This window comes from Chiloscyllium plagiosum, unplaced genomic scaffold, assembly GCF_037043375.1.
Source record: "Chiloscyllium plagiosum isolate Xiang-an unplaced genomic scaffold, Cpla_swu_hap1 HiC_scaffold_30, whole genome shotgun sequence".
Lineage (NCBI taxonomy): Eukaryota > Metazoa > Chordata > Chondrichthyes > Orectolobiformes > Hemiscylliidae > Chiloscyllium > Chiloscyllium plagiosum.
Window position 1 is genome coordinate 11,754,739 of NW_028270168.1, and position 14,426 is coordinate 11,769,164.

At 48.6% G+C, this 14,426-nt stretch overlaps 1 protein-coding gene across 3 annotated transcripts in view; it reads left to right on the forward strand.

Moving 5' to 3' along the window:
- Nucleotides 1-2,939: 2,939 nt before the first annotated feature.
- LOC122563513 (receptor-type tyrosine-protein phosphatase U-like) overlaps nt 2,940-14,426 on the forward strand; it is a 374,817-nt gene continuing 363,330 nt past the window's right edge. For 2 of the 3 annotated variants that reach the window (XM_087976734.1, XM_087976735.1), the window contains exon 1: nt 6,613-6,723. In XM_087976734.1, the coding sequence (XP_087832860.1) occupies nt 6,645-6,723 (79 nt within the window). In that variant the 5' untranslated portion in view covers nt 6,613-6,644. Of the gene's footprint in view, nt 3,004-6,612; nt 6,724-14,426 lie in introns of those variants that run through there. The other variant, XM_087976736.1, reaches the window with a different exon arrangement.

Sequence of the window (14,426 nt, forward strand, 5' to 3'; positions counted from 1 at the left end):
TCTCTATGTTCCCCTCCATCACTCTCTCTCTCTGTTCCCCTCCGTCTCTCTCTCTGTTCCCCTCCGTCTCTCTCTCTCTCTGTTCCTCACCATCTCTCTCTCTGTTCCCCTCCATCTCTCTCTCCGTTCCCCTCCGTCTCTCTCTCTCTTTCTGTTCCTCTCCATCTCTCTCTCTCTCTGTTCCCTCCGTCTCTCACTCTCTCTCTCTCTCTGTTCGCCTCCGTCTCTCTCTCTCTCTCTGTTCCCCTCCATCTCTCTCTCTCTCTCTGTTCCCCTCCGTCTCACTGTCTCTCTGTTCCCCTCCGACTCTCTCTCTCTCTGTCTCTCTGTTCCCCTCCGTCTCTCTGTCTCTCAGTTCCCCTCTGTCTCTCTCTCTCTGTTCCCCTCCGCCTCTCTCTCTCTCTGTTCCTCTCCGTCTCTCTTTCTCTCTGTGTTTTCCTCCGTCTCTCTCTCTCTGTTCCCATCCGTCTCTCTCTCTCTCTGCTCCCCTCCATCTCTCTCTCTCTCTCTCTGTTCCCCTCCGTCTCTCTCTCTGTTGCCCTTCATCTCTCTCTCTCTCTCTGTTCCCCTCCGTCTCTCTCTCTCTCTGTCTCTGTTCCCCTCCGTCTCTTTCTGTTCCCCTCCGTCTCTCTCTCTCTCTCTGTGTTCCCCTCCGTCTCTCTCTGTTCCCCTCCGTCTCTCTCTCTCTGTTTCCCTCCGTCACTCTCTCTCATTTTGTTTCCCTCTGTGTCTCTCTCTCTCTTTCTGTTTCCCTCCATCTCTCTCTCTCTGTTTCCCTCCATCTCTCTCTGTTCCCCTCCGTCTCTCTTTCTCTCTCTCTGTTTCCCTCCATCACGCTCTCTCTCTGTTTCCCTCCGTCTCTCTCTCTCTGTGTCTCTCTGTGTGTCTCTCTCTGTGTGTCTCTCTCTGTTTCTGTCCGTCTCTCTCTGATCGCTCCGTGTCTCTCTCTCTCTGTTTCCCTTCTTCTCTCTTTCTCTCTGTTTCCCTCCGTCTCTCTCTCTCTGCTTCCCTCCATCTCTCACTCTATCTCTCTGGAGCCCTCCGTCTCTGACTCTCTCTCTGTGTCTCTCTGTCTCTGTTTCCCTCCATGTTTCTCTCTTTGTTTCCCTCTGTCTCTGTCTCTGACTCTCTCTCTGTTACCCTTCTTCTCTCTCTGTTGCCCTCTGTCTGCCTCTCTGTTTCCCTCTGTCTCTCTCTACTTCCCTCTGTATCTTTCTCTCTCACTTTGTTTCTCTCTCTCTCTGTTTCCCTCCGTCTCTCTCTCTGTCTCTCTCTCTCTCTGTTTCCCTCCGGGTCTCTCTCTCTCTCTCTCTCTGTGTGTGTGTGTGTGTGTGTGTGTGTGTCTCTCTCTCTCTCTGTGTCTCTATGTGTGTGTGTGTGTCTCTCTGTCTCTCTCTCTCTCTGTTTCCCTCCGTCTCTCTCTCTCTGTTTCTCTCCATCTCTCTCTGTTTCTCTCCGTCTCTCTCTGTTTCTCTCCGTGTCTCTCTCTCTGTTTCCCTTCTTCTCTCTTTCTCTCTGTTTTCCTCCGTCTCTCTCTCTCTCTCTCTCTGGAGCCCTCCGTCTGACTCTCTCTCTCTCTGTCTCTCTCTCTGTTTCCCTCCATGTTTCTCTCTTTGTTTCCTTCTGTCTCTGTCTCTCTCTCTCTGTTTCCCTTCTTCTCTCTCTGTTGCCCTCTGTCTCTCTCTCTCTCTGTTTCTCTCTGTCTCTCTTTTTTTCTCTCTCTCTCTCGCACGGTGGCTCAGTTGTTAGCACTGCTGCCTCACAGCACCAGGATCCCAGGTTCGATTCCAGCCTTGGGTGACTGCCTGTGTGGAGTTTGCACATTCTCCCTGTGTCTGCATGGGTTTCCTCCCACAGTCCAAAGGTGTGCGGGTCAGGTGAATTGGCCATGGTAAATTGCCCATAGTGTTAGGTACATTAGTCAGAGGGAAATGGGTTTGGGTGGGTTGCTCTTCAGAGGGTCAGTGTGGACTTGTTTGGCCGAAGGGCCTGTTTCCACACTGTAAGAAAGCTGTGTGTGTGTGTGTCTTTCTCTCTCTGTTTCCCCTCCCCCCCCCCCCCCCCCCCCCCCTCTGTTTACACTCCCCCCCTCTCTGTTTCCCCAGGAGCAGTGATGAATGGCAGGATTCCTCGGAGCAGTGAGGAATGGCAGGACAACTCCCTGATCTGCCTTTCCCTACCTGTTAATTACAAAAATATACTTTATTCAGGAAAAAACCCTTTGCACATACAGTATGCATTGTCACAAATGCAGTTTGGATTGGTACAGTGGCATATCAAGTAAATATAAATAGACTCATAGAGGTGTACAACACGGTAACAGACCATTCGGTCCAACTCGTCCATGCTAACCAGATATCCTAACCTAATTTAGTGCCATTTGGCCCATATCCCTCTAAACCCTTCCTATTCATATACCCATCCGGATGCCTTTTAGAGGTTGTTATTGTACCAGCCTCCACCACTTCGTCTGGCAGCTCATTCCATACACACACCACCTTTTGTGTGAAAAAAGTTGCCCCTAATGGCCCTTTTAAATTTTTCCCCTCGCACCCTAAACCTATGCCCTCTAGTTCTGGACTTCCCCACCCCAGGGAAAAGACCTTGTGTATTTATCCTAATTATACCCCTCACTGAGGATGGCACAGTGAGAGTGTACAAACTCCACACAGACAGTCGCCTGAAGGTGGAATCGAACCGGATCTCTGTCAATGAGTCAGTAGCGCTAACCACTAAGCGACCGTGTTCTGAAAAAGGGGCTGGTGTTAATTTTAATGTCTTGCTTTCAAGACTCCTGCTTTGCTTTGAACGTGTCAGTTATAGCATCTTAATCTGGGAAGCAGACGTCTGACACGAACAGAACACGTCCGTGTTCAATATGAGGAGAAAGTGAGGTCTGCAGATGCTGGAGATCAGAGCTGAATATGTTCAATATGAGACAACCTTACTTCATTTTTCTCATAATTTTCAACTTAATCAGAATAAGGAGCCACATGTACCTTGGTGAGCCATATCATCATTGATGATTTATGTTTGATCGAACAGTTACTTTAATTGCACCCTGTATGTGTTGAACAGAAAGCGCCTGTTTTTGTTGTTAACTGGAATCCTTGCTTTTAGTTCTGAAAAGATTCTCGTCAATTTTCATTCTATACCTGTTCATGTGCTGAGTTTTGAAAGAACATAATTTTAAAAACTTGTTCTTAAATGAAAGCACCAGGATCGGTTTTAAAAATAATTCGCATATTTCCGCAAGACGTTGCGTTAAGTCTATTTAAAATCATTCTGATGCACTGCATTTTTATCTAGAAGTGTTCTTCCACAAAAGAACGTTCTCTAAATGACTTATTTATATATATATAATATATATATACCTGTAAAGGACAATGCAGAACACGAGAAGTGTGGCAGTAGATAAAGAAGTGAGGAACCTTCCTGGAGTTTCTTAAATACCGGAATAAAACAGGCTTAAACTAAGTTTTAGTTGAAACTTTAGTTGTCCCTTTTACAATTGGCAGACCGCATCTTATTTTCGGATCATCAAAACGTAAGCTTTAATTTTTCAAACGGAAATATTGCCATGCAGATGTCTACATTCAGGTAGGTACAATTTTGTTTGTAGTTTGGAAAGTTGTTTTTGTTTTAATTGTTAGATCGCCTGCGATATTACTGACCACAGTCGTTTTTGATGTGGGGGGAGGGGGGAGGGGAGGGCATGCGTTGCTTAGTTCCAAGTTACAGTCGGGGTACGAATTACACTGCTTTCCACGTTCAAATTCAAAGCGTTTGCAGAGCGTTGGGTTCATATGAGACTCGAATGACCAAGCAGTAAAAATATTTCCGTTCACTAATTCCAGATGGATGAGTCTCTCTGTCTCTCTTCTTCTCTCTCTCTGTTTCACTCCCTCTCTCCTCTCTCTGTTCCCCTCCGTCTTTCTCCCTCTGTTCCCCTCTGTCTCTCTCTCTCTGTGTTCCCCTCCATCTCTCTCTCTCTCTCTCTCCGTGTTCCCCTCCGTCACTCTCTCTCTGTTCCCTTCCGTCTCTCTCTCTTTGTTCCCCTCCGTCTCTCTCTCTCTCTGTTCCCCTCCGTCTCTCTCTCTCTCTGTTCCCCTCCGTCTCTCTCTATCTGTTCCCCTCCGTCTCTCTCTCTCTCTGTTCCTCTCCGTCTCTCCCTCTCTGTCTCTCTGTTCCCCACCGTCTCTCTCTGTCTCTGTTCCCCTCCGTCTCTCTCTCTCTCACTCTGTTCCCCTCCGTCTCTCTCCCTCTCTCACTCTGTTCCCCTCCGTCTCTCTCTCTGCCTCTCTCTCTCTCTCTGTGTCTCTCTCTCTCTGTGTGTCTCTCTCTGTCTCTCTCTCTCTCTGTTTCGCTCCGTCTCTCTCTCTTTGTTTCTCTCCGTCTCTCTTTGTTTCTCTCCGTCTCTCTCTCTCTGTTTCTCTCCGTGTCTCTCTGTTTCGCTCCGTGTCTCTCTCTCTGTTTCCCTTCTTCTCTCTTTCTCTCTGTTTCTCTCCGTCTCTCTCTCTCTCTCTGGAGCCCTCCGTCTCTGACTCTCTCTCTCTGTGTCTCTCTCTCTGTCTCTGTTTCTAGATTAGATTAGATTACATTACATTACAATGTGGAAACAGGCCCTTCGGCCCAACAAGTCCACACCGACCCGCCGAAGCGCAACCCACCCATACCCCTACATTTACCCCTTACCTAACACTACGGGCAATTTAGCATGGCCAATTCACCTGACCCTGCACATCTTTGGACTGTGGGAGGAAATGGGAGCACCCGGAGGAAACCCACGCAGACACGGGGAGAACGTGCAAACTCCACACAGTCAGTCGCCTAAGTCGGGAATTGAACCCGGGTGTCTGGCGCTGTGAGGCAATAGTGCTAACCACTGTGCCACCGTGCCGCCCACCGTGCCGTGTTTCCCTCCGTGTTTCTCTCTTTGTTTCCCTCTGTCTCTGTCTCTGTCTCTCTGTTTCCCTTCTTCTCTCTCTGTTGCCCACTGTCTCTCTCTCTCTGTTTCTCTCTGTCTCTCTTTTTTTCTCTCTCTCTCGCATGGTGGCTCAGTTGTTAGCACTGCTGCCTCACAGCACCAGGATCCCAGGTTCGCTTCCAGCCTTGGGTGACTGCCTGTGTGGAGTTTGCTATCCAGCGCCACATTTTTCAACTCTGGTACTCCAGCATCTGCAGTCCTCACTTTCTCCTCATTGATCCCACTACCATGCACCTATTCACCTATTCCTCTCTCTCTGTCCCTCCCTCTCTCTCTCTCTCTCTCGCACTCTATCTCTGTTTCCCCCCGCTCTGTGTTCCCCCCCCAGTTCCCTCCCCAAATGTTGCCCCCTCTCTCTCTCTGTTCCTCACCCATTCCCCAGCACTTTTTCTCTCTCTCTGTTTCCTCCATCTCTCTCTCTCCGTTTTCCCTCTCTCCGTCTCTCTCCGTCTCTCTCTGTCTCCCTCTCTCTCTCCGTCTCTCTCTCTCCGTCTCTCTTTCTCTCTCTGTCTCTCTCTCTCTCTCCGTCTCTCTCTCTCCCTCCGTCTCTTTCTCTCCCTCCGTCTCTCTCTCTCTGTTTCCCTCCATCTCTCTGTTTTCCTCTGTCCCTCTCTCTCTCTCGGTTTTCCTCTGTTCCTCTCTCTTTCTGTTTTCGTCTGTCTCTCTCTCTCTCTCTCTGTCTCTGTCTGTCTGTCTGTCTGTCTCTCTCTGTCTCTCCGTCTCTTGTTTCCCTCCATCTCTGTCACCGTCTCTGTCCCCCCCCCCCCCGCTTCATGGGTCCCCACCCCACTTGGTTCCCCCACCCCCTCGGTTCCCCCCCACCGCTCTCTGTCCCCCCCCCCCCCCTCTCTGTTTCCCCAGGAGCAGTGAGGAATGACAGGATTCCTCAGAGCAGTGAGGAATAGCAGGACAACTCCCTGATCTGCCTTTCCCTACCTGTTAATTACAAAAATATACTTTATTCAGGAAAAAACCCTTTGCACATACAGTATGCATTGTCACAAATGCAGTTTGGATTGGTACAGTGGCATATCAAGTAAATATAAATAGACTCATAGAGGTGTACAACACGGTAACAGACCATTCGGTCCAACTCGTCCATGCTAACCAGATATCCTAACCTAATTTAGTGCCATTTGGCCCATATCCCTCTAAACCCTTCCTATTCATATACCCATCCGGATGCCTTTTAGAGGTTGTTATTGTACCAGCCTCCACCACTTCGTCTGGCAGCTCATTCCATACACACACCACCTTTTGTGTGAAAAAAGTTGCCCCTAATGGCCCTTTTAAATTTTTCCCCTCGCACCCTAAACCTATGCCCTCTAGTTCTGGACTTCCCCACCCCAGGGAAAAGACCTTGTGTATTTATCCTAATTATACCCCTCACTGAGGATGGCACAGTGAGAGTGTACAAACTCCACACAGACAGTCGCCTGAAGGTGGAATCGAACCGGATCTCTGTCAATGAGTCAGTAGCGCTAACCACTAAGCGACCGTGTTCTGAAAAAGGGGCTGGTGTTAATTTTAATGTCTTGCTTTCAAGACTCCTTTGAACGCGTCAGTTATAGCATCTTAACCTGGGAAGCAGACGTCTGATTACTGTTCAATATGACGAGAAAGTGAGGTCTGCAGATGCTGGAGATCAGAGCTGAATATGTTCAATATGAGACAACCTTACTTCATTTTTCTCATAATTATCAACTTAATCAGAATAAGGAGCCACATGTACCTTGGTGAGGCATATCATCATTGATGATTTATGTTTGATCGAACAGTTACTTTAATTGCAACCTGTATGTGTTGAACAGAAAGCGCCTGTTTTTGTTGTTAACTGGAATCCTCGCTTTTAGTTCTGAAAAGATTCTCGTCAATTTTCATTCTATACCTGTTCACGTGCTGAGTTTTGGAGGAACATAATTTTAAAAACTTGTTCTTAAATGAAAGCACCGGGATCGGTTTTAAAAATAATTCGCATATTTCCGCAAGACGTTGCGTTAAGTCTATTTAAAATCATTCTGATGCACTGCATTTTTTCCTAGAAGTGTTCTTCCACAAAAGAACGTTTTCTAAATGACTTATATATATACCTGTAAAGGACAATGCAGACCACGAGAAGTTAAGAAGTGAAGAAACTTCCTCGAGTTTCTTAACTACCGGAATAAAACAGGCTTAAACTAAGTTTTAGTTGAAACTTTAGTTGTCCCTTTTACAATTGGCAGACCGCATCTTATTTTCCGTTCATCAAAACGTAAACTTTAATCTTTCAAACGGAAATATTGCCATGCAGATGTCTACATTCAGGTAGGTACAATTTTGTTTGTAGTTTGGAAAGTTTGTTTTTGTTTTAATTGTTAGATCGCCTGCGATATTACTGACCACAGTCGTTTTTGATGTGGGGGGTGGTGGGGGGGAGGGCATGCGTTGCTTAGTTCCAAGTTACAGTCGGGGTACGAATTACACTGCTTTCCACGTTCAAATTCAAAGCGTTTGCAGAGCGTTGGGTTCATATGTCGACTCGAATGACCAAGCAGTAAAAATATTTCCGTTCACTAATTCCAGATGGATGAGAGTTTATCTTCGAAAAAGCGCAAACCGTCAAACTTGAGCTGAATAACTAGCTGACCCCGCTGACATTGAGCAAAATCCGTTCATTGTCTGTTTGCTTCCGCCGGTCAAGAATTCTACAAATCTTAAAAATGACACAACACCAGGTTATAGTCCAACAATTAAAATGTTCAATTTCTTATGCAGAGAAATTAAATTAGGAAAGATGATGTTTTGCTGCAAAATCTCAAATAATTGCATGTACAGCTTCAAGATAAGTGATGAGTTTTATCTGACGTTTGTATGCTTTCTTAGTCTAATTCTTTGTTGGACTGGGGTATACAAAGTTTAAAAAATCACACCTGCCAGTTAAACCTGTTGGACTATAACCTGGTGTTGTGATTTTTAACCAACTAATGTATCGTATCTAAACTGCTACTGGTCGACAAACTCAAACTATCAGAAAATTGCTACAATTCATCAACTGCTTGTATGAGATAATTCAGATCATATCAACATGAGCGAGTCTCTTAAAGATATTGTTGTTAGATATCTCCAATCAGAATGTCATGAATGAATTTGCTCAGGTGTCCCACAATATTGAACTGGTCAAATCACTATGAACACAAGCCTGTACTCATGTAACCAGTCTCAACTTTATTTGGAAAAAAGTTATAATAGTCTTTAATGGTAAACCTACTATGTAAATCCCGTAAGCCTACAATATTTCCCGAGTCTCTTGTAGATTTACACAGTCACTCATTCTGTCTGTAAGAATGCAAAGCTTTTGTCTACATCTCCCTCTCCGACGATCAGCTGGTCTCTGCCTTTTGCCATGTCAGTCTCCTTGGAAGGTCTTCTCCAAATCTCCAAATAAGTCTAAATTTTACATCTTAACCCCTACCTTCTAACTCTTTGTATAATTTTAAGCAATCAGGAGACCGCTCTTTAAGGCGACTGATGGTTTGAATGGCTTTGTGAGTTGTGAAATGTCCTGATTTTTGATTGCCAGTATGCATCCTTTCTTTGTTTAGTTAATGAGCTATGTCTATCCAGGATGATTGCTGACAGACTGGGTCCTTTACAAGATGCTAATGTCTTCAGCACCTACTTGCTGTTTGTGTTTGATTTCTGGGTTTTGTGAAAATTTTTAGGAAATATGGTAACAGGGTTATCACTCTTTAAGTGGGGATGGGGGAGGGGTTTGAACATTGTGATCAAGTAATTGTTGTATGCTATCATGAGGTTGCTATTAACTCTGAATTATCAGGAGTGTTCGTTGTGATTTCAATATTGTGATCAATGAAAAGGCTCAATTGGTGAATTCACCAGACACATTTGATAAGCAGTTGACCTGAACCTTTAGGAAGAAACAAATTTCTCACAGTGTAAGCCTCCCCTCCCCCATGTTTGAACTGAAAGAATCTTATGCAAATGAAATTCCAACGTAATTGCAATAGCTGGTTCTGTCAGGGGAGGCTATTGGTCAAACCTATCATTCATAAGTCTGATAAATATTATATGTTCAGAAAAACAAGAAAATCCCACTGTAATAATGCATACAGAGTTGTGAGGCTTGGATACATACAGATTTTAGTTTTTAAAAAGTCCTATTGTGACAATCCATATGGGATTGTGGTACATCGACAATATTCAGTAATCAGAACAAATCGAATTAACAGTCGGTGAGAGCACTGGAAGTTCCAGCTCCCTTATAGCTCCTGTGTGTGTGTACAGGCATTATTCATTGCGATTGTGCCCATCCGTTGAGATTTCTGTCTTTACCAACTTACAACCTGAACTGCCAGCTACCCTGAGCTTTATCAAATGAATGCAATTAGGACCATAGCAGGTCGTGAAAGGCACCAAATTCATAGTTGACAGGGTATGGGCGTACAATGGTACGGCCCGTTTGTTTATATTTATTTAGAGTGGTCCCTATCATTGTTCCTTGACATTCCACAGTATCTGGGAGGGTTTCACTTTTGTAATCCATCCAAATACCTTATTTATATAATTCTGGTATTTTCAACTTCAGTACATCCTCAAACCAATTTTGTCATAGGAATAATTGGAATCCCTAGCACCAAGCCCAGCACCTCACTGAGACTGACTTTGCAGCCGTGCATTATAGCACACCTTGGTGAGCTGCCACAACTGACCAACTAGAGATATTAGTGGGGAGTCTTCTCCTGGAACAAATGTTCAATGTGTTTGTCACTGATCCAGGTATGGGACATTCCCTTAGCTAGTTTGCCTGAGGTCCTCCCTCAGCTATTACTGTAGATACTGTACAGGGTGTGGTTTTACTGCTCACCGTTATCCCTGGTTTTGCTCTGAAGATGTGGTTAATTGCCTTGGAGTGACCCTCTAGTATGGTCACTAAGTGGTGGCTAGCCCGATTTTCTTCACTAGTTGTTCTATGGTCTTTTGTTGTTTGTCTACATTCAGTCTTTCTCGGCCTTATTTGGCTTGCTGCGTCAAGATCCTGACTTCATTGTCCAAATTAGCCAAATCAAGGGCATTGACCATAGACACTCTTGCTCTGTATATTGTGACTAGATCATTAAGAAATTCCACTCTGCTTTGCCTATTAGCTGCTGGTGTGGGTTTTCCTTCATATTTCCCCGTCCTCCCCATCCCATTCTATGGCACAGGTGAGAACATAATCATTTTAATGGGGAAAGACATCATTCTGGTAATGGTATCCTTGATATATCTGTTACAATTGACATTGGTTCGTGATAAATGTCATCAACTAAGATTTTACCTGTCGGTTTAATGACTAGTCCATTGCAAACGGCTGATCTGTGTGTTGGATACACTGGGCAAGGAGCCGTCACTACTGGTCTTAGCCCCCATATTTAATTTCATACTGTAGGAATTTTCCCGAGATGGGTTTCCCAGAGCATCACCATCCTAACCCTGACCCCTGTCCGGGCAATGTGCTAGGCATCCCACTATATCCAGCACCACTTTTTTCAACTCTGGTACTCCAGCATCTGCAGTCCTCACTTTCTCCGAGTTTATCCCACTACCACGCACCTATTCACTTATTTCTCTCTCTCTCTCTCTTTCACGCTCTCGCTCTCTCTCTGTTCCCCCTCCCGCTTTCTGTTTTCCCCCGCACTTCCTGTTTTCCACCCCAAGTGTCTCCCCACTCTCTCTCTCTATCTCTCTGTTTCCCCCTCCCCCACCCCGTTCCCCGGCACTTTTTCTCTCTCTCTATTTCCCTCCATCTCTCTCTCTCTCTATCTCTCTGGTTCCCCCCCTCCTTCCCCCCCGTTCCCCGGCACTTTTTCTCTCTCTGTTTCCCTCCATCTCTCTCTCTCTCGCACGCTCTCTGTTACCCCCCGCTCTCTGTTTTCCCCCCCACGTTCTGTTTTCCACCCCAGTTCCCACCCCAAATGTTTCCCCACTCTCTCTCTCTCTCTCTCTGTCTCTCTCTCTCTCTGTTTTTCCCGCCCCCCCCTTACTCGGCACTTTTTCTCTCTGCGTTTCCCTCCATATCTCTCTCTCTCTGTTTCCCTCCGTCTCTCTCTGTTTCTCTCTCTCTCTATCTCTATTTCTCTTCTCTCTCTCTGTTTTTCGCACTCTCTCCTCTCTCTGTTCCCCTCCATCTCTCTCTCTCTCTCTTTGTTCCCTTCCGTCTGTCTCTCTCTCTCTGTTCCCCTCCGTCTCTCTCTCTCTCTCTTTGTTCCCTTCCGTCTGTCTCTCTCTCTCTGTTCCCCTCCGTCTCTCTCTCTCTATCTGTTCCCCTCCGTCTCTCTCTCTGTTCACCTCCGTCTCTCTCTCTCTCTGTTCCAGTCCGTCTCTCTCTCTCTCTGTTCCCTTTCCGTCTCTCTCTCTCTGTTCCCGTCTGTCTCTCTCTCTCTCTCTGTTCCCCTCTGTCTCTCTCTCTGTTCCCCTCCATCTCTCTCTCTCTCTGTTCCCGTCCGTCTCTCTCTCTCTGTTCCCGTCCGTCTCTCTCTCTCTGTTCCCGTCCGTCTCTCTCTCTCTCTGTTCCCCTCCGTCTCTCTCTCTCTCTCTGTTCCAGTCCATCTCCCTCTCTCTCTGTTCCCGTCCGTCTCTCTCTCTCTGTTCCCGTCCATCTCTCTCCCTCTCTGTTCCCCTCCGTCTCTCTCTGTCCCCCTCCGTCTTTCTCTCTCTCTCTCTGTTTCCCTCCATCTCTCTCTCTCTCTCTGTTCCCTTCCGTCTCTTTTTCTCTATCTGTTCCCCTCCGTCTCTCTTTCTCTCTCTGTTTCCCTCCGTCTCTCTCTCTATTTCCCTCCGTCTCTTTCTCTGTTTCCCTCTATCTCTCTTTCTCTGTGTCTCTCTCTCTGTCTCTCTCTCTCTGTGTCTCTCACTCTCTCTCTGTTTCCTTCCGTCTCTCTCTCTGTTTCTGTCCGTCTCTCTCTCTCTGTTTCGCTCCGTGTCTCTCTCCCTCTCTGTTTCTCTCCGTGTCGCTCCGTGTCTCTCTCTCTCTCTGGTTCCCTTCTTCTCTCTGTTTCCCTCCGTCTCACTCTATCTCGCTGGAGCACTCCGTCCCCATATTCAATTTCATACTGTCGGAATTTTCCCTAGATGGATTTCCCAGAGCATCACCATCCTAACCCTGACCCCTGTCTGGGCAATGTGCTCGGTATCCCACTACATCCAGCACCACATTTTTCAACTCTGGTACTCCAGCGTCTGCAGTCCTCACTTTCTCCTCGTTGATCCCACTACCATGCACCTATTCACCTATTTCTCTTTCTCTCTCTTTGTCCCTCTGTCTCTCTCTCTCTCGCTCTCTCTCTGTTTCCCCCCGCTCTGTTTCCCCACCCAGTTCCCAACCCAAATGTTCCCCCCTCTCTCTATCTCTCTCTCTGTTTCCCCCCCCATTCCCCAGCACTTTTTCTCTCTCTCTGTTCCCCTCCATCTCTCTCTCTTTTCCTTTGTCTCTCTCCCTCTCTCTGTTCCCCTCCGTCTCTCCTCTCTCTGTCTCCCTCTCTCTCTGTCTCTCCCTCCCTCTCTCTGTCTCCCTCTCTCTGTCTCCCTCTCTCTGTCTCCCTCTGTCTCTCTCTCACTCCGTTTCTCACTCTCTCTCTCTCTCTGTCTCCCTCCCCTTCTCTCTCTGTCTGTCTCCCCCTCTCGATCTCTCTCTCTCTCTCTCCGTCTCTCTGTCTCTGTCTCTCTCTGTCTCCCTCACTCTCTCTCTCTCTGTCTCTCTCTCTCTCACTGTCACCCTCCCCTCTCTCTCTCTCACTCTGTCACCCACCCCCTCCCTCTCTCTGTGTCGCCCCTCTCTCTCTGTCGCCCTCCCCCTCTCTCTGTCGCCCTCCCCCTCTCTCTCTCTCTCTGTCACCCTCCCCCTCTCTCTCTCTGTCGCCCTCCCCCTCTCTCCCCCCTCTCTCTGTCGCCCTCCCCCTCTCTCCCCCCTCTCTCTGTCACCTCTCTCTCTCTCTCTGTCATCCTCCCCTCTCTCTCTGTCGCCCTCCCCCCCTCTCTCTTTCTCTCTCCCTCTCACTGTCACCATCCCCCCTCTCTCACTTTGTCACCCACCCCCTCCCCCCCTCTCTGTCGCCCTCCCTCTCTCTCTCTCTCTGTCGCCCCCCTCCCCCTCCCTCTCTGTCGCCCTCCCCCTCCCTCTCTCTCTCTGTCGCCCTCCCCCTCTCTCTGCCCCCTCTCTGTCGCCTCTCTCTCTCTCTGTCGTCCTCCCCTCTCTCTCTGTCGCCCTCCCCCCTTCTCTATCTCTCTCTCTCTGTCGCCCTCCCCGTCTCTCCCCCTTCTCTCTGTCGCCTCTCTCTCTCTCTCTCTGTCGTCCTCCCCTCTCTCTCTCTCTCTCCCCTCCCTCTCTCTCTCTCTCTGTCGCCCTCCCCTCCCTCTCTCTCTCTCTCTGTCGCCCTCCCCCTCTCTCCCCCACTCTCTGTCGCCTCCCTCTCTCTCTATCTCTCTCTCTGTCGCCCTTCCCCTCTATCTCTCTCTCTCTCACTATCTCTGTCGCCCTCCCCCTCCCTCTCTGTCACCCTCCCCCTCTCTCTCTCTGTCGCCCCCCTCCCCCTCTCTCTGTCACCTCTCTCTCTCTGTCGTCCTCCCCTCTCTCTCTGTCACCCTCCCCCCCTCTCTCTTTCTCTCTCCCTCTCACTGTCACCATCCCCCCCTCTCACTTTGTCGCCCACCCCCTCCCTCTCTCTCTGTCGCCCCTCTCTCTCTCTCTGTCGCCGTCCCCCTCTCTCTCTGTCGCCCTCCCCCTCTCTCTCTCTCTCTGTCGCCCCCCTCCCCCTCCCTCTCTGTCGCCCTCCCCCTCCCTCTCTCTCTCTGTCGCCCTCCCCCTCTCTCTGCCCCCTCTCTGTCGCCTCTCTCTCTGTCGTCCTCCCCTCTCTCTCTGTCGCCCTCCCCCCCTTCTCTATCTCTCTCTCTCTGTCGCCCTCCCCGTTTCTCCCCCTTCTCTCTGTCGCTCTCTCTCTCTCTCTCTCTCTCTCTGTCGTCCTCCCCTCTCTCTCTCTCTCTCTCTCCCCTCCCTCTCTCTCTCTCTCTCTGTCGCCCTCCCCTCCCTCTCTCTCTCTCTGTCGCCCTCCCCCTCTCTCCCCCACTCTCTGTTGCCTCCTTCTCTCTCTCTGTCGCCCTTCCCCTCTATCTCTCTCTCTCACTATCTCTGTCGCCCTCCCCCTCTCTCCCTCTCTATCTCTCTGTTGCTCTCCCCCTCTCTCCCCTCCCCACTCTCTGTCGCCTCCCTCACTCTCTCTCTCTCTGTCGCCCTCCCCCTCTCTCTCTGTCGCCCTTCCTCTCTCTCTCTCTCTCTCTCTGTCGCCCTCACCCTCCCTCTCTCTCTCTGTCGCCCTCTCCCTCACTCCCCCTCTCTCTCTGTCGCCTCTCTCTCTCTCTGTTGCCCTCCCCCTCTCTCTCGCTCTCTCTCTGTTGCCCTCCCCCC